Source organism: Puntigrus tetrazona, chromosome 13, assembly GCF_018831695.1.
Source record: "Puntigrus tetrazona isolate hp1 chromosome 13, ASM1883169v1, whole genome shotgun sequence".
NCBI lineage: Eukaryota > Metazoa > Chordata > Actinopteri > Cypriniformes > Cyprinidae > Puntigrus > Puntigrus tetrazona.
Window position 1 is genome coordinate 5528267 of NC_056711.1, and position 26835 is coordinate 5555101.

Genomic DNA, 26835 nt, shown 5'->3' on the forward strand with positions numbered 1-26835 from the left:
AGAGAGAGTGATTAGATGTAAACATATGTAAACACATACACACAAACACACAGATTTATGATGTAAACACAGACACAAAGAGATACACAAAATGGTCTTGGAGGGAGCCAGGGGCCCCAAAGACTTTACAGGAAGACTGCAGGGGGAACAAGAAACGCAGGAGCAGGACATGCTAGTATTAGTGTTCCTAAACTTGATTTTATTATCTTAGTTGATTCTAAAAAACAGCAAACTGTTTAAAAAAAAGAGCAAATGCACACTTTCGCTGAAGTCTTTTTTCACATAATTTTATCTAAAAAATAAATGCATCTTTTTTTTCTTTTATGATGCCAAACATGATTACCCTTTTCCTGAAATATAAAGGCAATTATAAATTTTTATGTAATTGTAATATTTTTTACATATTTGAATAAGTACTTTTTAAGCCATGTATGTGGAAAAAGTGTGATATTATAAAAATATTCATAATTAAATAATTGGGGTTTTTTTCTATTAAAAGCTTTTTTTCCCAGAACAGTTCAACCCAAATATTAGAGTGTGTACAGCAGTCTGGTGCTTCTGACTCACAACATTTAAGTTACATTTTCTTATTAAAAGAACCTGCTACTTACTATTCAAACGTGTGTTTTAAGCAGTGAATGGTAGTGCTTCTAGCAGTTGTGTACTTACGTTATCTCAAAAGGTATCTATGACTTGTACATTCAAAGAAATTACAGATTTAAATAATACTGGTCAACACTTATCAATCAAATTCAGTAAGAGATCTTTTTTTTTTTATATGTACTTACTATAGAAATAACAGTAAATTGTTAATATAATAGAGTTTGTGTTTTCTGTTGTGGGGACCGAATATGCCTATTAGGATTGTAAATTTTGACCTTGTGAGGACATTTTTTGGTCCTTTATTAGGGAAACAAGATTATAAAATTAATATTAATAAATTATAATTTTTAATAATCTGAAATAGCACAATGTTTTGTGTGAGGTGTAGAGCCAGGTTAAGGTGACAGAAAATACTGTTTGTACAATATAAAAACCATTATACATATAGAATGTCCCCAACGTGTGTGAGTGTGTGCATGTGTGATCATATTACCATCTTTGAAGGTGCCAGAATAAGGATAACATAGCGGACTTCTGCACAGTTTTCCCCCCAGTTCTGTGGACGATCCAGGCGTGAGATACACACGTGCCGCCTCTGCAGGTTCTTCACATTACAGCTGTCACAAAGAGTTCATAAATCATCATAAATCCTCTTTACGATTTACACAGTGCTTTAATGTACCTGGCACAGTATCAGATTAATTCAATATGTAACAGGAGTACAGCAAACACATTAACAAATCCATTGGTTGAGGTCTAATGGGATTACAGAAAGCTCTTGAACAGAGGTGTCAAAGTAAAATTTGGTTGTAGGCCGGGTGGCAAAAAAAGGCACTTCCTGTTTTCTTTCAAGCTTATAAAGTTATAAAGTTAAAAAAAAGTCTGTACCTTCTGTTTCGGGCATCTGGCCACCTATTATGAGGTTAATATCAACTCAATTTACCATATTAAAACAGAAAAGATAAAAGCACTCAATGCACTTGACTTGGTAATTTCAGATACAGTAAGTTGCATTAATAAATCAAGTCAAATATTAGCATAAAGGTTGGGCAAAGGAATAGAATCAAACAGTACACTGCTGCACGTCTAATTAACTTAAAATATGCATTAATACCAGGCGCTAAACTCAAACCCTGCCAAACAGGGGCAATGATTCTGTCTCACAGGTCCAGCTAATACTTATTACAATAAAACTCAGGCAATGTACTGAGGTCACAAGAGACTTCAAAACAGGCAAATGCCTTGGGACAGTCTGATCTAGACCACGCTAAAGTTGTTGTGTCATTCTGCAAGCATTCTGTTAACCTCGCAGGCTTACATTAAGCACATTTATGTGCTCCATTTATTTACTATGAATGTAAAGACATAGAGCTGCTGTGGGTCATCCAACATAGCCCCTTGTTTCCCTTTCTTGGCCATAAAACTGTCTGCACATGATTCAAAGAAACATAAATCTTCTGCTCACTAGGCTAGTGTGGGCCATTGGCTGAACTTGGCCTTTTTTAGTTTATTTACCTCACTTCGGTCTTTTTCTGACCTCAAAGAGGGTCTGGGGGTCTTCAGTGACATTTTATTTATGATTTCTACATGTATTATCTCATGTGAATTAAGTATATGGATGGATGGATGGATGGATGGATGGGTAGATAGATAGAATGTAAATCCAAGTACAAGTATGATAAGGAAACTATTCCAATACAAAAAATGTTTTTATGAGTCACCTGATTTTGTTCTTTAAGTGCACTTGACTGCATTGTGTTTCTGGATATAAGCCCAGTTATAATGCTGTTCTCCTTCATTTTATCATAATTCAATGAATCACTGCTGCCATTATCACTAGAAAATCTGCATAATTGTCCCTTTTTATATAAAATTCAGTTTAGCACTTGTTTTAAGCAGGTAGCGATGCAAATTGTAGCACTGTGCATATAGCTGCTGCTTAAGTTTAACAGGGAAATGTTGGTGAAAAGTCACACCATCTAACGTGCTGTATTGCCAACAGAAAATAAGACTTGTTAGTTTGTGCACTGATGTTGGGCGCTGCCTGACACTGCTACAGTTTGGAGGCTGTTGATAAAAGTTTTGGCAGCTGTTAAGCAAAAGTGTTGAGATAGAAAATGTGTTGGCGGATTTCGAAAACTGAAAGAAAGTAGATGAATCATCAGAACCTAATCATGACCTGCAGATGTCTGTTAGATAAGGTTGCAGATTTTGACAGATGTGAATCCTCAAGACATCAATTCATCTCTTCAAAATTATACGAGCTACTTCTGCACAAGTATTGGCCTAATAGTATATATAATAATAAAACCATCCATGAGACAACTGCTGCAAAAAATGTGTGGGTTACTGAGACACAAATGCACAAATGTCAAAGTGTTAAAGTTATGCATTTAACAGATGTCCATCTTTTGACAATACACCTTTATTGTAGCCTACTTTGTGTGTCGGCATGCCGCTTCTTAATATCCTTGTGTAAGCACCAAGATAAATAAAGTAAGAACATATTTTAGAGATACTAAGTAAGATCATCAATTGTTTTGATGTAACCAAAAATAGCAACATTGCATATTCATTCCTCTACCGCTTCTGTCAAACCAGTATCAACAAAAAGTGATCCCGCTATGAGCTTTCCTACGTAAATTATACACTATTACAGTTTGATGTTCTAGAATAAATTTACTTTTATCAAAAGCTTTTGTTAGTGTCTAATGTTTGTTTTTGTGCAGTCATTCTTTAAAAACACTGGGACAGCATACACACACACACACACACACACACACAGTTCCTTATGTGTCTGATTGTTCTCCAGTGATCTGCTTTATAAAGCTAGTCGAACCCCCACAAATATTCAGAGCCGTGTGGAATGACGCCCCATTTACACTGCTGGCTGTGCGATGTGGCAAAATAGAACGCTCCCATTATAATCACTGTCAACACTGCTAGTGTGGCAGCGCGGGGTCCACTGCACACTTTCACACAACTGTTTGAGTCCACAGAGTGCTTTTTGCTTGCGCGGTGAGATCTGAACTCCTCTGAATGCTCTCATTATAAAAAACGAAGCTGTTTTGTTGCATCACTCATTTGGGGTGTAGATAGGTTGCAAAATTACTGCCATCCCAAAACTGTTACTAGCTGAGCTCCATTAATGAGTCTCTGACATGATCTTTATTTTCTTATTCCTCACACAATTAGAGGCCTGCCTTATCTTCTCACTCTAACTTTATGTTTCCATTTTTTTTGCTGGTTTCAAATTTCGCTTTATAAATGTTATCAGCACAAATGTGTTCCTCTAAAGCCAATTAACAATTGCATATGAGCAAGACACCTACAATACCATAAAAATATTTGCCAGTGCATCTCAAATTAGGGGTCAGTAAGATAATTCATTAAGAAATCACTACTTTTGATTGTCAAGAAACCAATAAATTGATCAAAAGTCACAGTAAACACTGAAAGTACAAAATCTTTAAAATAAATGCTATACTTGTAATCCTTTGATCATAGTCAGAAATACATTATTATAATACATCAAAGTTTTCTAAAAAATATTAGCTAATTTCTAATATTAACTGTTAATATTAGAAATAAATGTGTCTTGAGAAAACAAAGCATCATATTAGAATCACTTCTGAAGGATGATGTAACATCATCCAATAAGACTTGAGTAATGGCTGCAAGATTCATTTATAATATTGCTGTTTTTCCTGCATTATTGATCAAATAAATAAAACCTTGTTGACCACAAGAGACTTCCTTCAAAACAACCCCAAGCTTTTAAACTGTAATGCATGTTAACAGTGTTGTGGTGTATCTTGTCATAAGCAATGTAGTTATGTCATTTAATTACAAAAGAAATATAATTGGGTAACATAAAATAACGTGTAACATGTAATTGTAATCCATTACAGTGATTGTAGTCTGTCGCAGTTACTGAGATTTTTTTTGTATGAAAAATTTAACACTGGATTACACTGCCTGGTTAAAATGTTTTGGAATTATTCATTGTTTACAACACACACACACACACACACACACACACATTTGTAAGACATTGTGAAAGGTATCAAATATGAAAGTTGAAAGCATGAAAGATCCTCAGACCTATCACATCTTGGGCACATGCACACAAGTTCATCTTGCCATGATAGCAACTTGTTCCCTGAGGCCATCTGCCTCCTCGCTGGCCTCAGGAAATTATTACACTGTCAGTGCTCGAACTGATCCAGCAGAATTCATTATCATAACACCTCAAAGTCTATCAGAATTTTAAGTTGACTGATAAGGTTTAATTCATTTGAGTTGTTTCATTTCAAAGTCAGAACTGTGAATTACATGTGAGATGGCAGGAAGACACGCCAGGGCACATGTTCAATAGAATAACTCTTTACAGAGTGCACTGTGAAGAGATCTTAACCCAAGAGAAGATGATAAATGACTTTTAATTGATGATTCAAGAACTTCCTGGCACAAAGGTGCAGTGGCAAAGTAATACTGGAAAAGTTTCAGCTTTCATAATGCATGTTTTGCCCCGGCCCACCCCTTGGATGGCCTTCTTCATCGAATCTCAGACTGATTGCTTTCTTTGCCATTTTTTTTTCAAAGAGATTCTGAAGTCTGCTACCTTTTTTGTGTCCTATGTCTATGAGTGTCATCTGAAGTTGTACTCCTGCCCCAGATGTGTCATCTGAGCATTCTGTAGAATGACCTCAGAATATTCTATTCATCTTTTCTGGATAGCATTTACTAGGAGAAAATGTTTGATGCATCTCTCATATCTCACTGGATACCTGCTGAGGTTATACTAGACTCATAGTTATGGCTCTCTTTTGCAATAGAGATTAAAGAGTTTATGTCATTTGTGAACCTGGACCACAAAATCAGCAAAAAAATCACATTGATGCTGTATTTATTTATAAACACATTAAAATATTTTAAAATAGAATTTATTCCTGTGATGGCAAAATTGAATTCTTAGCATCTATTAAGCATTTCAGGAAAAGTTCAAAAGAAAATAATTTATTTTAGAAATCTATTGTAACACTATACATGTGTTTACTGGGGATTTTAATCAATGTAATGCATCCTTGCTGTATCAATTTCTTTAAAAAACTGTTGAACTGGACTTAAAACATAATTTGCCAGTCTTTGTTATAATATTTTTACTGTCTTGTGGAATTTCTCCAGACACCCCTGTTCTAGAACCTCTAAAAGGTCAGCATTACAGGTAAGACAGATCCAGGTAACTCACAGGATACAAAGCCAAGACTGCTGGTACTGGATCCCCGTGGCTGTGGCCGTCACACACTGCAGCGTCTCTGACAATAGATGCACTGTGAGGAGAGAAGGTAAGAGGTCAGTCGTGAGTGGCCATGCAATACAGACAATGGATGACCATGCATGAAGACAGAAACTAAACAATCAATTCAAGTTTACTTCAATCTGGATGCCACTTCAAAAGTACTGCACATCATGAGTCTGACACCAAGATGATGCACATGATGACACACCAAAAACAAACAAGAGGATGTGAATTGATGGAAGGGCCGGTAATTAAATCAAAGTCCACTCATCTCCATGAAAAGGCTAATGCATATCAAGGTAGAACAGAAGCAGAAGCTCACCAGAGGACAATACACATCACTGAAGCCAGCGTGAGTGACAATGAAGACCTTTCCAAGAACACCACCAAATGTTTAATTCAAATTAATCAATCAGTGTGTGTGTGTGTGTGTTTGTGCGTTCCCTGCCCTCTTTCTTGTGTAGGTGTAGGCTGTCCAGCATATTAACAGCAAGCAGTGTGAAAGAATGTATGTGTGTGTATGTGTGTATATACGTCTTCAATCCGGCAGAGGTGACAGGTGTGAGCTGTTCAGCATGACCAGCAAAAACAATATGTGTATGTGAATGTGTGCGTGTGTGCTGTTTAGCAGGCAGGATGGATGTCTCTGGCACACAGTCACACTGTCTCATCAATAAGACATCACACACTCACACCGTGGACAGATGGGTATCACCATGACAACACACTCAGCACCATCGAGAAATAGACAGGAAGAGAGAAAGAATGAGAAGGAGGGGAAAAGAAAGGGAAACGTATCAATAGAGCAATACAGTGCAATATGAAGCCCGCTGAATTGGCAGGAGGACAAACAGCTGAGATAATTGTGTACTTGGTGTGTTCGTGAAGGAAAAATCAGACAAGACCTCTTGTTGCAATTCTTTTTGACTACAAAAGCTCGTACACTAAGGCAAACATGCACACCTTCACAAACATTAAAGCTTGATGATACATTGAATATTTTAAATACTTTATATTATTTTGTTGCTGATGAAAGCTGAACTAATTCTGGAATGTTCTAATGATTTCTGGCCAATACATTCGCAAGACTGTGCCAGTAGGACAGTTTCAAGCTTGCTCATTGTGTCACAACTTGTATGTTAGTACGCGAGCAGGTTGATAATATAATTTAATACCGTCTCTGATTCAAATCTCTGTAGCTAGAATTGGAAAGTCTGATTCATTTTTGTCAGTTCAAAACAGCAGTTTAATCTCTGATTCAACAATCAGAGTTATTAAAGTTAACTAAAACCATAAAAATGTAATTTGAAATAAAATTAAATTATTTCAGCTAGTTTCCAAAGCAACATTTCTCATATTCATTTAGTGTAATTTGTAATAAGATAAAATTGTATACTAAAACTAAAATAAAAATTTATAAATAGTATATAGGCATATAAAAACACAGTAATAGTTCAATGATATTAAACTAAAATTATCAACCATTTTTGAAAAATCTCAATAGATTTGTGGCATTTTACTTGATTAAAATGTTTAGTAAAAATATGATATTATTCTTTATATATATATATATATATATATATATATATATATATATATATATATATATATATATATATATATATATATTACTACCATTTTTCATGAGCAGAACTCAAAGATCTAAGACTTTTTCTACACAAAAGAAGATTTCTCTCTAACATTGTTCACAAATCTGTCTAAATCTGTGTTAATGAGCACTTCTTTGCTGAAATATTCCATCCACCTCACCGGTGTCGCATATCAAGATGCTGTTTAGACAGCATGATTCTTGCACAGGTGTGCCTTAAGCTGGCCACAATAAAAGCACACTCCAAAATGTGGAAAAGAGTTGGCTTCTGACTGCAGGAATGCCCACCAGAGCTACCAAAAGCCATCTCCAAAGGCGTTTCAGAGAATTTACCTGTACAACCACCCGTAACCACACCGGCCAAAGACGTCCCCATCCAGCATCTTCACCTACAAGATCGTCAAGACCAGCCACCAGTACAGCTGCTGCAACAATTGGTTTGCATAACTAAAGAATTTCTGCACAAACTGTCATCTGCATGCTTGTTATTCTCATCAGGGTCTCCAATGCAAACTGCAGTTTGTTGTTATAACCGATGTCGTTATAATTCGATGACAAATTTGTGGACAAATTCGATGTTGCCTGGCACTTTGGAGAGGTGTTCTCTTCACGGATGAATCCCGGTTTTCACTGTACAGGGCAGATGGCAGACAGTGTATGGTGTCATGAGGGTGAGAGGTTTGCTGATATCACAGTTGTGGAACGAGTAGCTCATGGTGGCAGTGGGGTTATGGCATGGGTAGACGTATGTCATGGACAACAAACAGAGGTGTATTTTATTGATGGCATTTTAAATGCAAAGAGATACCGTGACAAGATCATGAGGCTCATTGTGTCATTCATCCACAACTGGCACCTCATGTTTCAGCATGATAATGCACGGCCCCATGTTGCAAGGATCTGTACACAATTCCTGTAAGCTGAAAATATCCCAGTTTTGCATGGCCAGCATACACACTGGACACGTCACCCATTGAGTTTGGGATGCTCTGGATTGGCATATACGACAGCGTGTTCCAGTTCCTGCCAATGTTCGCACAGCCATCGAAGAGGAGTGGACCAACATTCAATAGGCCAAAATCAACAACCTGATCAACTCTACTGAGACAAATGGTGGTCACACCAGATACTAACCTTTGTAGTAATCATGCTGTCTAATCAGCATCTTGATAGACCGCATCTGTGAGGTGGATGGATTATCTCGGCAAAGGAGAAGTGCTCAGTAACACAGATTTGTGAACAATATTTGAGAAAAACATGCAAGATTATTTATATATAATAATTCCAAAAATGATAGAATTGTACATTGCACCCATAGTTATGTAGGCCTATATAAATAAGAATGATTGAATATTATTTTTTGGATGATTTAGTCAGTAATATAGGGAAATTATATCTTGGGAATTTCTTAAATAGTTTTTAGCTATTTGAAATAAAAAGTATAGATATGTTTACTGCATTTTGTCAAATAGCTGAAAATACCCAGATATAATGTTTTCAACCATATCTTCCAGCCCTAAAATACACGCATTAACATTCAGGCAATCATCTAGGCCAACCCCACCTCACCCCTTCTGATAACTGCCAGAGGCCTGGACATCAGGATGGAATGAGATGCTTTTATTCACACACACTAAAGACTTTTCCTCAAGATATTAAAAAGTCTGTTCACTCCTTCTGTGTGTGTGTGTATGTGTGTGTGTGTGTGCTGCATAAATATTAAGCAGAAAAAGACATCAGAATGACAGTGGACTTTTTCAATCACAACAGCGGAATCCATGCACAGCCAATCAGCCGAACGGCAATGAGGCAGGAATGAGAGCGAAAGAGCAAAAGAGAGAGAGGCAATGATACAGCCCAATCTAAAGCACCACCACGGGGAAGGGAATCACTCAGCATTCACCACCGACTCTTTTAAAACAACACAGAATCTTGTCATTTCAAATGTGTGGATACTGATTTCAAATTGGATTGTGTCACTGCATCAACTAGAAAATGCAACAAATTGATGAATCTGAATAAAAAAACAGAAACTCGCGTGTCTGTCGGACAAATGGTACGTGTCAATCACATCCACTGGAAACATCAGCACTCAGGGAGAAAACACACATGAATTGTGGGTAATATCCCACGTCTGATCATATCGTTCTTACCGTTGTCATAGAAAATGAAATTCGCCGACCTGTCTGTGCGAGAGAATTGGAGACACAGCAGACGCACACGCACAAGCACACACAAACACACACACACACACACACAAGTTCAGCTTGGAGAGGAAAGAGTTAAAGTTAGGTTGAGCATAGAAACACAACCCTAAAAGCAAGCAAAAAGAGCGAAACATCTCTCAGACACAAATTCAGATAACCCACCACCCACACAGACACACCGACAGAACCTCCCTCTCTCACTAATTGGGGCTGGGTTGTCAGGCAGATGCTCAGGTCTCTTTACTCAGATGAAATATGATTTTTCTCCATCTTTCATTGTGCTTGCATCTTAGCTGAATGAGATCTTTATTCCCATTTCTTTCTAATTTGATCCTCCGACTGATAGACTTTGGGTTGCGTGTCTGTGTGTTAAAGACCTGCCGCGTGCACATACAATCAATGTGCTCACAATCAGATCCCATTCATGGATTCTCAACCAAATGATCATACATTATCATATTCATGACATTCACATTTCATAATCCAATCACACATCAGTTCATTTGCATGTTCCTAGGCTCATATCATTAATATGATTCTCGCTCACATGTGAGCTATGTATCCTAGCAACAGAGACAAGAGGGAATGTATCATCCCTAGACTTGGAAAAAAAAAAAAATCAAACAAAATCAACTAACGATAATTCACATCTCACCATTCACGCAATCCGACACAGTCCGGGCACAGATTAGGTGCCATTTTAAACCAAACTGGAGTCATGGCACGGTAAAGTCCAGGACTGGGCTTAATTGGTGGCCAGTGATATTCTGTGTGTATTCAGTGTGAATTTGGCAACGATGATAAGAACACAGAGATTACTGGTGAGCCGGAAGCGATCAATACAATCCAGAAAAAGCGTGCTGCCAGCTTGTAAAAATCTCAGAAGGAAATGACACATTCACGCAGCCTGATAGTGTGATTATATATGTGGTGTTGTCATGAATATTTCATTTATTGTAGTGAATTTTGATTCAAGAAACCATTCGGAAAGACTCTGAATGAATCTGTGAGCAACAAGTACAAACTGAATCATCAGGATAGAAAATATCAGTGCGTGTCAATGAAAGGTTTCCTGTACCCTTGTCTCTGGTATGTGTTTTGGCAGGAAGTCCTTATTAGGTGCTTAATTTCAATGCTAAGGGTTTCAAACATGTATAAATCAGGAGATGAGGCATTCGTTTAGCCAAAAACGCTCTCACTATACACTCACCTTAATCATTTAAAAAAGCAGCATGAACTGAAAATCTGTTTCTAATCTGAATCTCTGATGGTGCAGCATCACCTCTAGCTGATTAGTGGCTAAGCCAGAGGTTTCTTGTGTTTGGAAGAATCTGTCCGTCTTCCTGAGAGAGAAGGAATAAGTGATACGGAGACCAGCTGAGCTCATAAAGCAGGGATACTTGAATTACGTAGCTTGGGGACCACTTTTAGAAAATACTGGGTGTCCAGGGGGCCGGTGAATAAAATGACCCAGTAGAGTAGATCTAATGATAGCTGCGGTAACGTGCAATAACCAACAGCAAGCACTGCCAGCCTCACATTTGAAAAGTTTTCTTTTTTTGCTTCATAACAATGATGCAATACAATAAAATTAAATACCATATTATTAAATCTAAATAAATTAGTAAAATGAAAAAATACATACATGTGTAAGTACAAATTCTACACACACAAAAAAACAATTATAAAATTCATCAATTATTGTGTAAAGTCTGTAGTATAATACAACAATGCACTGACTAAAGACTAAAGACATATAGCGTGAGGGGTGTGGTATTCTTTGTATCATGTTATCACACAGGACTACTTGTGGGAGTTTTTAGTGTCACTTGTGTGAATAAATAGTGCTTAATGCACCAAATGCTCTTCGCTGACTGTCTTGCGTGACAGCGTGTTCATGCAAATTTGTTCACAACAGTTGTGCCACCTAATTTATGTCGCATCCCCCTCTGCAAATTTATGCCTATTTGTGTCTTTGCATTAACTCTGTATGCAATCTATTCGTGTGAATAATTTAATTCACTCTTGATGTGCGCGCACCTTTTGTCTGAATGTACAAAATCTGACTCTGTGCTCATCATACATCTGCAGACTTTCTGCAAATAGCACCACAAATCTGTACAAAAGTGATGTAGTGTATTCTTGCATTATCTCAACTAATAAAGTTTGAATCGTTTGGTTCTAATTTGCTTGTATTGACTATTAACTCAAATATCTAATGTAGTTAATATGCATTGTATTTTCCTTTCAGCGGCTCCTTTCTTAACTTTTTGCTTAACTATTTTCTTTGACTTCATCACTGTCAGGTTTGTGTGTCTTCCGGGAAAGTTTGACAATTCCAGTGAGTCTAATGTGTGAATGACTGGACAGAGGAGTGTTATTATCACCTGACTTCCCTTTATGTGGTCATTCAGAGCAAGTCCTCTCTCTGACACACATCCCAGACCGAGTTTCAAAGCTATGGGGTCAGCAGGGATGGAAATGGACTTAATTATTGCTGAAACTCTTTTTTTTTTTTGTCTGTCTCTGCACAGTTCCCTCTGTTGCTCATTCTTCTGTCCCCTTTTTTATGTAAAATCTGTATTATAATTTATAAAGCATTCTAAATTAAAATAACATTGACTAACGTCAAACTGCTGTGCTTATATCCTTTGAGGTGTCAGTCAAATCAGCTCTCTGAGGTATTAAGCAACCTTTCATAAGCTTTTCATGAAATAGCACACAAATAAAAGCAAACACACTCACCATTGACTTCCTGTGACCCTGCATCTGTGAAGAGGGAGCTCATGATCTCCTCGAAGTTGCAGCTGGGCTCAGCGGTGTGAGGGTCCTGTGAGACGTGGCGGAGCATTGTCTTTAACACGTCGTCCAGAGAGGCCTCGTCCTCGTGCAGCAGAATACTGGCCCTCTCCAGGAACCCGTCCAAATCCCTGTGAGCTCTCACTTCTTCCTCGAAGTTCATCAGCTTCACGTACTGAGGGAACAGAGGTACATGTAAGCCATGCTAAAACAAAACCTCTGTATACTAAACAACTTTTTTTGATTTATGTTTTAAGCTTTTTTTTTTTTTTTTTTTTATGATGTATGATTAATTCTGTATGTTTCTGTATGGTTTTATGGTTAATTCTGGACAAGTATTAAAAAAGCATTATTTGATATATATATATATATATATATATATATATATATATATACACAATTTATTTTTCCAATAACAATTTTATTTACTTTGAATCACTAAAAAGAAAGAGAATAAACTAATAAAAATGTCTTAATATTTCTGTATTTTCAATGACCTTGGGATCACTCATGAATAAGTCATTGGAAACTGTGTATTACAGTGTTGTAAGAATTGTTAGAAATACAGTTTGTATGTATCTGAAACTATGCTGAAAATATCTCTATTTTGTATTAGTCTAATTTTGTACAACTTTTTTCATTACAACTTATACTGTAAGCATAACAATGTGAGGGAATAATTGGGAATAAATGATCATTTAAGTGAAAAGCAGTACAATTCATTTTAGAATGCAGAATAAAAATAACTGATTATTTTTGAGTAAAGTAATAATTTTAGAATGTAGAATTCAGAATGCTACAGTGTTAGATAAAACATGTTATCCAGTAAAATGTTTATCATTTTGTATCATAAGCTTCGTTCAAAAATACAGAACTTGTGTATCAATACAGAATTCAATTAATGCACAGTCACAAGTGTGCATACAACTTGAGTCTGCGACTATGCATCTTATAAGATCTGTTTGACATGTGGATGTAATGAAAAGTCTCACCCTTCGAGATGTGTTAAGCAGCACACAGCCGTGGACATCAGATTCTGTAGGAAAAGAGAGAAGAGGAGGCCTGAGGGTTGAATACTGTGTGCCAAAACAACAAGCATCATAAAACAGCTTTTAGAGTTTTTAAAAAGAGAACGACTAGTTTCAAAGAGAATGCTCTGATAGCATAAAATTGCTCAAAAAACAATGAACATCAGAGAGGCTCTATTGTGATCTCCTCAATTTAACCCAACATCACAAATATCTGCTATGAAACAGTTCAGTCCCTGAATACAAAACAAAATATCATTCCCACAGCACTGTTTATTAGCAACCGCCAAATACATCCCAGCGTACTTTATGGATTACAAGCATCGTCCAAACTCTGAAGGGACGGGATGTACTCGTGTAAGCTCATGTGTTGCCGTGTCCCTGCCTGTCCTTTATTTGCTTAATTCATGTTTGGTATTGTCCTCAGGTTTGCAGGTTGAGTTCGAAACCCTCACGTGATGGCTGCGTGCTAAGTCCTCCTCCATATAGAGATTATATAAAGCAGACAGCCTTTATCAAATAGAGATCCCTCAGTCCTGTGCGCGTGGCCCTCAAGAAGTCCTGCCCCTTGAAAGAGATATTCAGGCAGGATTACCACGACCCGCGGCTGACTCCTCCACTGCCTTAGCTTCAAGATTAAACAGCCCCTCAGATGGGTTTGGGATTAAAAGGGGAAAATTGAGAATAAAAGCACCACTTTAAAAGCACAACTTTGGGTTTTAATAGGAGGTAAGTCTATGTGTTAAACTAATAAGGTTACATAACCCCTCAAACCTTTTAATGGCTTACAGTCACCACGTGAAACCGGATATTTCATTCTCTCTCTCTCCGTCCTTCTGTCCTTCACTCTTCCATTTGTCATCTGCATGTTTACAAGTACGCAATATACATTTAACAGTTGAGGTCACATCATGTTGAACTGAAATGTACTGCATTATCCAAGCAACTAATTAAAGCTCAGTGAGTTGTCGGGTATAAAACTCAAAACCACTGTATTAACATAAGATAAAAGGCAGCATTAATTGAGCTCAAACTACACTGGTGAAAACCCTAATCCGAAGAGAATTTAGCAATTAGCCAGTTATCAAAACCACATCCAATCAAACCAGCATCAATGATTTGCCGGAGGCTGGTAATAGTCAGACGTACTGTATATGCTCACCCCCCGTGGTCCTGAAATGATGAACCAAAACCCCTCTCTCTGTTTACTCGAATGTAAATTCATGTTCCAATGAAGTTTACATAGTTTCATGGTTAAAATTAAAAAATTAACCTTATACAAACTGTCATAATTCTTAAATATACAGCATGGGTTGTATATACGTGTATAAACTATGCGTTTATTTGGCGAGGCATGCAGCACAATAATATTGTGAAAAATACCTATTAAAATATATATTTTTAAATTAAATGCATTACTGTTATGGCAAAGCTTAATTTTCAGCGGCCATTTAGTCTTCAGTGTCACATGATCTTTTAGAAATAATTTCTAGTTGTGCTGCTTGCTGTATTTGTGGAAACTGCATTTTTTTTATTTTGTATGAATAGAAAGTTGTTAAAAAAAAATATATTTTTTGAAGAAAAAATTCTATGTAATACTTTAAATTACGGATACTTTTGGTTGATTTAATGCAAATGTGTTGATTAAAAGTAATTTCATAATATAAATAAATGTTAAAATATAATGTTAAAATATCAAGCAACTTAAAACACCAAATTCTGTTATTTACCCTTAAAAAGTGCAACACAAATAGAATTAACAGGAACACAAAACACCATAATATTTTGCCTACAATAATACAAAAGCAATCATCATTTATTACGACCAAATCCTTATTAAATACAGAGAGTGTGAAGGAGTTTGTGGGCACGCCGGTGAATTTTTAATTTTAACAAACTGCGTGGTGGCTAAAAACCTGTTTTAATTTCTTGTTTTTCGAGAAACTCAAGTTAATGTGGATGAGAACAGAAACCGGTCACGGCACGGATAAGATGTTACTTTGACATCAGTCCATAAATTTCCTCCAGTCTGACACGTTCAGCCAAATTTGTAAAAGAGTCATCGGCCAATCACGGTGCTGCTAAGAGCTCCTCACATTTCCTCCTTGCTACAGGATGCTGATGAGAGCTCAGTGGGCTCGAGGGAGGCAAAAGAGATGCCGCCTGCCTCTAGAACAGCTGTGTGACTGTGTTACTTCAGAAAAAAAAACCGAGTGGTTTAGACATCATTTGATCTCATATTAGGTAATATTTGTTTTGCTTTATTTTTGTAGTGTGTAATTATTTCTCGCCTCCCCCTGCCTCGCCCCCAGCAATCAAGAAGCATTAAAAAGCCAGCAGTTTGCTCAATAACATGGCTGGGTGTTCGCTGCCAACTGCTGAAATCATGGGAATTATCACTTAAAACGAAATGTTTGGAGGCCCTGGTTTATAAATATTCAAACACACACGCACACACGCAAGCGTGCGTCCTACACAGTTCAAACTCTTAGCAGTATGTCAGAGGAGTGGAATTTGGTTTTAATCTAGACAAGTGCTGACGGCTTGTGCGCCGAGGATGACAGAACATCAGACCGGATGAGACAACGTGTGAACAAACCCCACTCATCCTAATGTGAGCCCACCAAATGCACAGCAGGAGTCACTCACGCAGAAAAGAGAATTTAAAACAGAACTAACTGTATTTGAGTAAACAGAGAGAGAACATTTGCTTGTCTAATTCTGGGTCACCTGTCTAGTGATATTACTGAAGCTGCGCTCACTTTCAAACAGCAGCAGTGCGTTCGGGCAAATAGCAACCCTAATAATAGATATGTTACATCATCCATAAGATATCATTCCTTTCAAATGTTTTCAGTTATGCAAAACAGTAAATGCAGCAAAAATCTTTAAATGAGGTTGTATCGTAGCATATTTTTTCCTCCCATAACCTCCAATTATAATGTTGCTAGATATTTCTTGCACCGAAAGCAGCTCTTGTTTTACACGGCCATTTTCCATCTACTTTCTGATCGGCATTAAACAGGATTTTTTCGGCTGAAGCTGTAAAAATTCGATATGTAAACTCAATGTAATGTATTTTCTTTTACGCTGCTTTTATACAGTTTTTTAAAAAAAAAATACAAATTATACTAATGTTTAGATCGATTATCAATCATTTATCAGTCGGCATAATACTGCAGCATAACAAGTTAAACAATATAATTAGAGCTGTTATTATGAAGATCTTTTTTTTTTTCCAGATGTGGACATCAACAATTATCTTTGGAGCATGTGATTCATTGGCATATGAGCCACTGGTACTTATGTACTTAGGTTTTTGTAAACGCACTTTTTGCAGATGTGGCACACATCCAAAGTACAGATTTATGGGAGATAACAAAAAGCTTTGTTCAGACAGGCCTAGATTTACCTGAGAAGGTTGTACAAAAACACATTATGATTTTAATCCTGTCTTACCAGGCAAATTGCCATTATTATTATTATTTTTTTTTTTGATCATTTCTTTTTTTGGCTAATCCTCTGAGAACTGTAATTTAGTGTCTTTGACTGCAGTATGTTATTATTTCTCATTTTTTATTTTGACCTTTGTTGAATACTGCAGCTAAACGTTCCTCGTTGTGCTGCCTGGTGAACCTTCATTATGGATTTAGACAACTCTCTTGGCAACTTTCCGGATAAAATATTAGTTTGTGGTTCATGACATAACTAAAGTTATATCAGTATAAATAGTATTGTAGACACAGTTAATAGACACAAACAACAATGAATGATGAAGAGAAATGTTGAATGCAATATCATTTGTTTTCCAAACAATGTCCATTCTTCCTTGAAGACATCTTTACAAAGTGTTTTGCGTGCACAATATACTAAGAAGTAAATTACAAGAAATGCCAACAGTTTCCACTGTATTTAGTTTATTTTTCGATTGTCATCTTTGATTACATTTTCCCGCAGAGACTGAGGACAGAGGGAAGAGAAGACGACTTTGTGCGGTTTTGAGTGACAACAGGTGACCTGTCACTGTGTGTGGGTTTGGTGGGGGTGCCGCGACATAATCACAGCACACCTGAGACTGTTGCCGTAGCAACAACTGACCTGCTAACCCGAGCATCTACAGAGCTAATCAACAGCTCTGGGTCTAACTGCCATCCCACCCTGAACTCGCTCGCAAACACACACATTCACTGACCTGTCCCTCCTTGGTGTGTCTGGTTGCCGTAGAGATGAATGTCATCTCCAGATGGGATGGGAGAGTCCTGGCCCTCCTCTCGCTCCTCGCTCCCCTCCTCATGTTCTTCTCTCTCCCTCTGTTCTGAGAGCAGACACACACACAAAACAGCCTCAATCTATATGTTCCTTTCAACACATATTTTAATACACACAAAATGTTTGTAGATAAAACAAAAAATGTAAAATAGTTTAAGTTGCTTGATATTTTACCATTATGTCACTTAATGGCCTATATGATTATATAGATTACAAGCTTGTGAAATATACTGGCACCAATATGTAGAGTTGGGGAAAGACCACACAAAACAGTGCTACGCAATTTAAATAAAAAAATAGAACATGGAACATGGAATTAAATTACAGTTACTTATGAAAATGGGTTACATCTGAACATTTTCACACACACACATGCCCACACACACAGCTAAAAAATATGAAACAGCAATGTTTAGGACACAGAATAGGACATATGCATATTCAGTAACTGTTTTATTTCATATTTGTTTTTTTTTACATTTTTTTCCAAGCCATTGTTAGATGCAAGGGTTTCAAAAACAGTAATATAGCTATTAAGCCATTTCTACTTATCTGTATTTAACCTAAGAACAATCTCAAAGTGAAACGATGTGCCTCAGTTTGATTTTGTGGTGACTGTGCTTTAAAATTTAAATATTATAATCTTAATTCAAGTGGTGAAGGATTTTGAAAGTCTGACAGTAATCGCTGTTGAGTACTACTGTAAAGTTAACACTGAGTGCTTTTAAAATGATCCGTTTAAAATTTAATAAAGTAATCAAACCAGTAATCAAATGTAATCATCTACATTGTTTTAATAAAAGAAATTTTAAAAAGTAATTATTTCCAAAGCACCTTTTTCAACACTTCCAGTAATGTCAGCATAATTTTACAGTGAATTTTCTGGCAACCACAGCTGTAATTTTTTTTACTGTATTTGACATGATATCTTTTACAGTATAGCAAATAATACATTAATTTATATCTTTATATAATTAATTTACAACATCACAATATTAATTTACTCTTCATGTAATTAAAATAAAAATTCTACTAATCCTTAAAAATATGGATGATATTGCTGATAACACTACATGCATACCTACACTGCTGACCCTATAAACTCCTATATTAAAGTTGCAATTAATATACATAATTAATATGCCTCACTGTACATTTAATCCATCCTTTCTGAATTGATATTTCGGCATCAACGGCCCAGTTCCTCAACGCAAACACTACAAGGCTTCAATAATCCATACATCTCTCCTTTTTCCTGCTGAATACAAAGTGTTCTTGGGGTTTAATACCCCACAGATGTGACTGTGTAGCCAGAGTGTGGCTGAAGCTGTGATTTATCCACACATGGCAGCTCGTTATTGTTCTCGCTTCTCTGGCTGAATGTGGCATGTGAGTGGCTATCGGTTCCATATCTTTCTCCTCATCTATTCATTTATTCACTAATCCTTCCCTCTATTATTCTCTATGTAAAGCTGGAGAGGAGAGGGGGCTGTTAATCCACGTGCGCTCATTGACTCTGTCGCCCTGGACCTACGGTGAGCGGGCGAAAGGATATTCCTCTCCCCGACGACGGCGCTCCCCTTTTTTCCCCTTTTCTCGCTCGCTCTTTCAAGCTCAGCGCAGCGTGGTTGATCATATTCAGAAGTGTTTGATTCGCTGAAAGCCTATTCATGAACAAATTAACTCATTTATTGAAAATACCCACCATACTTTGTTATAATTACGTACGTATAAACAAGAGCCCCTTGATTTGAACTGAGAGAGAGAGAGAGAAAGATGGCATAAACAGTGATTTCTGAAATGGCATAATGAGAGAATACTTGAGAGATCCGAACATGCCACAAGCATTACTTGCACTAACAAAATTTACACATTTAATTTTCAGGCACTTTTTTTGGCTAGGATTTTGCTGCATTGGGCTTTAATGCAGCAGAATCTGAGGAAGAAAACTAGTCTCTCTTTGACGCTGATCAGAAAACCAGAAATACTTGAATATGCAAGTCAGAAATGCAGGCATGCTTTAAATGCTGTAAAAAGGAGTTTCCTTCTGCCTGTTTTACTCCAGGCTTGACCTTCACACCTCTCCTCCGGGCCATGTGTTGAACAAAAAACACACAAAAACCAACTTCTACAAACATTCACTCACCCATCTCTTGATAGAAGTATCCATTCTTAGCCATCCCTGAGGAGGGAGCCTCTGCAAGAAAAATTAAAAACGCAATTAACAAAAGACTTCAAATAACTATGAGTGTGTATTAAATAACCCAGCGTGAGTAAGTGTTTTGAGATTAGCATAAGAGAAAAAAGCAGGTTTGATAAAGCACTGATTCTTGAGAACTGGGACAAAACAGGCAACAAAAACAAAAGGTTACCCATCCAGGCATTATTGTGGATTACATGTTCTGGTGCTGTCTCTGGCCTCCATTTTCTACCATTAATTTTCGTGACACTAATATTACAGTTTTAACTTTTTTTTATTACCATATTAAATGTAGAAGCGTTTTTTTCTGAGGTTAGTTGCTACAACCAAGATCAATTTAAAAATAGGGAAATTATTTTAAAAATTGTAGCAGTTTATTTATAATTTACAGTTGACATATTATGGCTGCGTTACATTTATTTATTCATCTTAATTAACCCATTTTACTATTAAACTTGTCTGTTTGCTGAATAGCAGTTTAAATATCTAAAGAGGACCTTCGGGGGTGAAGACTCACCAGATTTTTAAAAGAGAAATATTTAACCTAAATACTTAACCTCCTTCTTCTGTCAAGACATGTTAGTAATTCTTCATCGAAATATTTACATTTACATTTATTTTGTTTTTAAATCGAATACATATTTTGATATAAAATTACGTGTTACGGTCGGATGAAAAGAATTTGTGTTGTAGTGTTAATCTCTGATTTATTTCAAAGCTTCAAATAAAGGCAGGTGAAGTCGTCCCATGTCTCAAGAATCAGTACGCAAACACGAATATGCCATTCATTTGTCATGCCCTTACGACGGTCACTGAACAGCCACACGCACTCCAAAGCACAATTACACTGATACACACACAAACTTATGTATTTATTCCAACATGCTCACACTCGGGCATAAACACATGCACATGGAACCAGCACACATACTCCCACACCTGTGGCCTACATTCATTTGGTGCCGTTTAAGGGGATATTTATGAGGTGAAGTCAGCCGTGACTGAGGTTTCTCTTTTCCCACTTTCTGACTCCCTTAATTGTCAGGTACCTCTCTTTCCAGCAAAACACCCTGTCTAAAGAGTGTGCGTATGCACGGCTGGCACAAATGTACCAAAGCACTCACATTCTGGAACATGAAAATAATACACACACACACACACGCACACACAAACTTGCACATATCTCGTCCTGTTGTACAGTGAGCAGACTACATCAGACGTACTGACAGAGAGTTTGTCTCATATTTCTCTTCAGTGACAGCCCAAAAACACGAGCTGCTCTGCCGTTATATTCTGCAGGATGTAAAAAAGCAGAATGTGTCAGCGCAGGAAACAGACTGTCTGAATATAAAGCCGATATGAAACTCCAATCAGCTGAGACTGGCCAGTCCAACATAAGAAGCCTCTGAATGCCTGACAAACCCTCACACTGTGCCCTAAATTAGCGCTTATTTAAAATCAATAAAAACCCTCACCGAAGACTGAAGATTCATACATAACAAAGACATAGCCAAGCTAACATCCTCATGCACGTGTCACTAACTAAATCATTTTATACAACGATTTCTTGAGGGTTATTCTGACAGCTTTTGTATTAGTAATTTGATGGCAACAAAAACAAGGTTGTGAGCGATAGAAGAGCAGTCTGTTCAATATGTCGTACTGTCTCAAGGCGGTGTGATCTCGTTAGTATTGTGACAACCCAAACACAAACACGCTAACACACACATAGCAAATGAGCAAAACATGTTGATGTTACACTGTCGATTTAAATAAACCTGCATTTAATATGTCTTCGTTTCATCATTTACTAATAATTATCTTTACATTTCATATGCTTTCCGCATATTTACATTAAACGATAGAAATTTAAACCACACGCCTTTTTACATTAATTCAAGGCTTTAAACACCAGGAGAAAAGTGTACAAATCTCCTTTTTTATTTAGTCTAATGGAATAACGAAAGGCATTTAAAATGTATAAATGACAAATTCCATCACATAAATAATATAGGCTCGTTTTAGTTTAAAACTGACATTTGACCACAAAAAGTAGAATCTTTTGCATTATGTATTACTGTTGGTAGTATCTTTCACAAATGACTGTACATTGTAAATGTCTAGCTACTTACGTCGTGCTTATTGATCTTTAAAACTAAAGCATTGCCCTGGATTCAAGTTTGAGTTCTGGGAACGGTAAACTCTTCCTCTGGTTTGGTTTGCCATCTCAAATATTTTGACACTGTTAGACTGCAAAGACAGACTATCCTGAGAATTAAAATTTTAAAACATTTTGTCATCCTCCTAACAGAGAGAGTGGAGCGTAATGGAGCACATGTCAAATATTGGAGGAGAGACCATTTGGTACAGATCAAAGCTGAATACAATGAGAAGTTGATTGCCTAAATTGCTGATTTTGTACATTTGCTGAAAAAAATCAATTTAATTAGCAATTTAGCAGGTTTTATGTATGAAAGTACAAAAACGCATATCAAATTACTTACAAAAAACATGCTTAAGTCACGTCTAATTTTCATGACACATATATCCTGTGCAGAGGTGTCTGTGTCAAACCAAACACAGCGTTACACTAACTGACTTACGATCCCAGTAAAAGCCCCAAGGTCACAGTGTAAGGTCACCGTAGATGACTATTCTCAGAAAGCAAACAGGCAGGTTTTTGAGTTTCACCTCACACGCTGCTATTACATGATGCTCACAACCCACCCAGCTCTAATCAACGGCATGCACTAGCATTTGCATAAATGGCTTGAGCCAGCAAACCCATAATTCTTTAAATGTCTTCCGTCGTAACATAATTTAGGAAGCCAAGAGTAAGCTGGTGAGGCAGATGAAAAAAAAACAAAAAAAAAACGACTCTCTCCCTCCCCTGCCATTCAAAGTAAGTGACGACACAGCAGTCGATTGGTATTCTGTGTGTGTTCCCATCAGAACCGTCCCTACAGACAAAACACCTTCAGCACAGCCATGCCTACAGGCCCTCCAGAGGGGACGCAGTCACTGTGCTATTTACCCCCACTCTGACCTTTCACTGGGTACTTCGTCTCTGCTGCCTCCAGCTATGGGTACTGTGTGACCAACCTTTACCAACCCCTGGCTCAATGTCTGATCTGAAGATATTTCTCTAATGCCACATTTCGGCATGCTTATTTCCACCGCAGATGCTACTAACGGTTCGCCTGTCGATATGCAAAGGAAGCGAGCAGGACTGATAGAGGAAGTGGTGCTGCAGCCTTAAATCACTCAGGTCCAGGGACAGCAAGCATCACACTTCCTTTTTAGAGGTTACTATTATTATCAGGCTAGTAATACTATGTATAGTTGATTTTACGGCTTACTTGGTCCATCATATTTCTTTTTACAGTGTTGCGTGTTATAACCAATCGCACACAATTCTGTTGACTTTATGAACGCAATGGCCAGTTTAAAGGCATCTAGATTAGTCTGAAACTGTTCAGTGCGTGCACTCTCTTGCAAATTCTCTCAGCATAAACAATAAAGTGCAGATAAGTACGATGTAAATAAAAGATATTTATTCATTATACAGTGTAAATAGCTTCGAAGGGGAGTGTTATTATGGTGTGTTCACACCAGACGTGAAGCTAATACACACAACATAAAACATAGTGCAATCTGTCATGGTGGAGCTAATTAAAATCACTCTTTTGTACCCATTGTGAAAGTCCCAAATACGCTTTCTTCCATTTTGTGTCAATAAAGTCTTCACTGATTGGCTTGCACGAGAACGCATCATGTGAATTTTCCGCTCAAGCCGAAGAACTGAGGCGACGTGAGTTTGCGGCAAACATGTCACACATTTCGCATTATTTGTGTCACACGGCACAAATTTGCTTTTATTCATGTCATTGAATTGACTTTGTATGTAATCTATTTACGCAAATAATGAAATTCGCATTTGGTGTGAACAGACCATTAGAGGTCATATAGTCATGCTAGAAATCAGTGAGGATGTTTTTTGCTCATTTACTGTAGCTGCTGTTTATAATGCTTACATTTCAATTACAATTACAAATAAATAGTACAATAACATACAATGTTTCTATTAAATTTTCTAGTAAATTTCAGCCATATTAAAAACAGTATGCTGTTTTAGCTTTACGTTGTAATTGGTTCACACTACAGCAAAGAAACTAAGTAAATATTTACATTTATTTGCACAATAATATTGTGTATCGCAATATCACACGCTGACTATAGGACAATATATCTCAAATCAAACATGGTTTGCATTCGAATCCTCACACAGGCATGATGCACGAAACACAAACAGATCCGTCAAGAAGTGTTGTTGATTCACCTTAACATTTTATTCACTCGTGTTTAAAATGCAAAACACTCATTTTCAGTCGTGCTTTTTCTTCACAGTCTCTTCTATAATCACATTTCCTGCAAACCAGAGTAAAAAAAATGTTTTTCACGTGGAGATGTGATCAAAGCCAATGTGTTGAAATAATGAGAGATAAGAGGAGGGACAAAAAGACTAAACAGAAAGCTGTTTTCAGAATAAATCTTGATAAAAAAAAAAATCCCGCTAATCACATTAATGCAAGAAAACATGGACAAACGATAACTCAAATCTAAAGCGAACAGAAAATACCTTGTGCAGGCTGGGTAGCGTACATGCTCCTAATATCTGATCATCATTACTAACACAGGAAGTGCTGTCTTGGCAAACAGGAAGCAAGAGCTGGCAAAACAGGTCTTTGTGTGTGCGTGTTTGTGTGTGTGTGTGTGTGTGTGTGTGTCTGAATATTTGAACATCAGTGTAGTTTTACTCTCAAACAAACGGATCATCATTGTTTGCATGTGCATTTAAGACCATGACTAGATTCAGTTCAGCTACAGAGATAAGCTGATGTGTGAGTCACAGACTCAAGCTTAGTAACCAGCGAGTCCTTTCCCTTTACACATACACACACACACAAACATACACACACACACACAGGCAATTTCAGGCTCTCTGCGCCAGTGAGCAGTGAGAGGGGTGTCTCTTTAAAGCTTGGTGGTCTGGTTGTTAAGAAATACTCGTGTATGTGGTTAGTGTGCAACAAAACCACAAACAGCCTGTGCATCTATTCAGTTTCATACTCAAGATAAAGAGCATAAAACATCAAATATGCCTCAGTATCTCTCTCTCTCTCTCCTTTTCCTTCTCTCCTTGCTTTCATTTTTGATTTTTTTTTCTAGACAAGACCAGACACGCTAGAAAAATACTGTCGGGATGGACGAACTCTCTCTGGCGAATAATGCAAATTTACAGATAAAAGTGTGCAAAGATGAAACAACAGTGCAAGAGCAAGCGTGTTGTTGTGCGGCTGAGGTGGCTGTGTACTTTGTCTGGTGTAAAAGAGGGAGTGTATAGTGAAGCTCTCTCTCTCAAACACACACGCACAGTTAAATAAGCTCATCACAGAGGTGCTAGGTCACACAAGACAGCCGCTCGATCTCACTGCTTCCTTCAAGACAGCAACCTTAACGTTATACTCTTCTATGAAACTGAACCAAAGTCATGCAGCCCTGATGCATCTAGTTCTTTAGAACTGACTACAGCATTCATACAAGACAAAATCAACATTTACAATTGCAATTCAAATGTACATTTTGTACTTTCTTAAAGGGGTATTATATAAACATTTTTTTTTTTTTGTCTCATCATTGACATGAAGCATGTCATGACTCATCTTGTGCCTTTCTGGGTGTATCATACTGCACAGTGATAACTAGAATTTTAAATTGACTCACACTTCATATTAGGTGTTAACTTATGTTAAAAAGTACAGTATGTACAGTAACACTTTAATTTACTTAATACCAGTGAATTATGCACATTATACTTTACATAACCAAACCATTAACCTAACCCTACAGTATGAACAAGTTATTTAAATGTTACTTAATTGCAATTAGCCTACACAGTTGCAAGGACATGTTAAAATAAGGTATTGAATCAAAATACATATTGTGTTCATGTTGCATTGTAAAACCCTTTTGTTGCTATTGAAGTTTGAGACGGTTAAGGTAAGAACAGGTTTTGTGGTATGGTAAGGTTTAAGGGTGGGTTATGAGGTCAAAGGTGCAAATGAAGTAATTACATGAGGGGTTTTTTAAAATAAGCACAACAAAAAAAACATAGGCCTATGTACAAAATAAGTGCATTTATCAAATGAGTCATTACAATTTTAGCACACATTAAATGATTTTGCAGTATTTTTGGTTACACATTTTAAGGTGTCCTTGTTATTTATTATACACTGAATACTGAATAATATTAATAACTACATGTACCATATAGTTAGGGTTATTTGCATTTAACTATGTATAATTCATTTTTATTATAATAGTAAAAAGATTTTTACAGTTAACTGTTACAGCTTTTTGTAGTATTAGGTTTTGTATTTTGCTGAAAAAAATCCATAAAATGCATTCAATATTTTGTCATGAATTACTGAATTACATAAATTTTAGTTCTTATTACTTACTAAAACAGCATTTTTGTCAACATAAAAAAACAACAACATTTTAGCTAAAAAGTGCAAAATAATACCAAATCTGCAAACATTTTTGTATATTAGTTTAAATATGCATCATATGTCAGTCTCAAATCTCGAAGCTATCATGCATATTCAGAGGACTTGAAATATACATTAAGTCATATGGACTTTAAGCTTTTTTTTTCTCTCTTCTCATCAGCCGCTATTCCCATACATTTTCAATGTATGATAAGAATATTCTTTAAGACATTTTTCGTATTCCACAGTGCAAAAAAAAATCAAAAA

At 36.8% G+C, this 26835-nt stretch overlaps 1 protein-coding gene across 6 annotated transcripts in view; it reads right to left on the reverse strand.

The window, feature by feature from the left end:
- The window catches only part of slc4a11 (solute carrier family 4 member 11), a 54786-nt gene that overhangs the window by 17146 nt on the left and 10805 nt on the right, over positions 1-26835 (reverse strand). For 4 of the 6 annotated variants that reach the window (XM_043255854.1, XM_043255858.1, XM_043255855.1 and 1 more), the window contains 7 exons: positions 19964-20014; positions 17741-17863; positions 13513-13556; positions 12467-12695; positions 9668-9700; positions 5855-5936; positions 1097-1220 (listed from right to left, as the gene is read on the reverse strand). In XM_043255854.1, coding sequence (XP_043111789.1) covers positions 1097-1220; positions 5855-5936; positions 9668-9700; positions 12467-12695; positions 13513-13556; positions 17741-17863; positions 19964-20014 — 686 coding nt within the window. The remainder of the gene's footprint in view (positions 1-1096; positions 1221-5854; positions 5937-9667; positions 9701-12466; positions 12696-13512; positions 13557-17740; positions 17864-19963; positions 20015-26835) is intronic. The other 2 variants (XM_043255856.1, XM_043255860.1) reach the window with 1 other exon arrangement.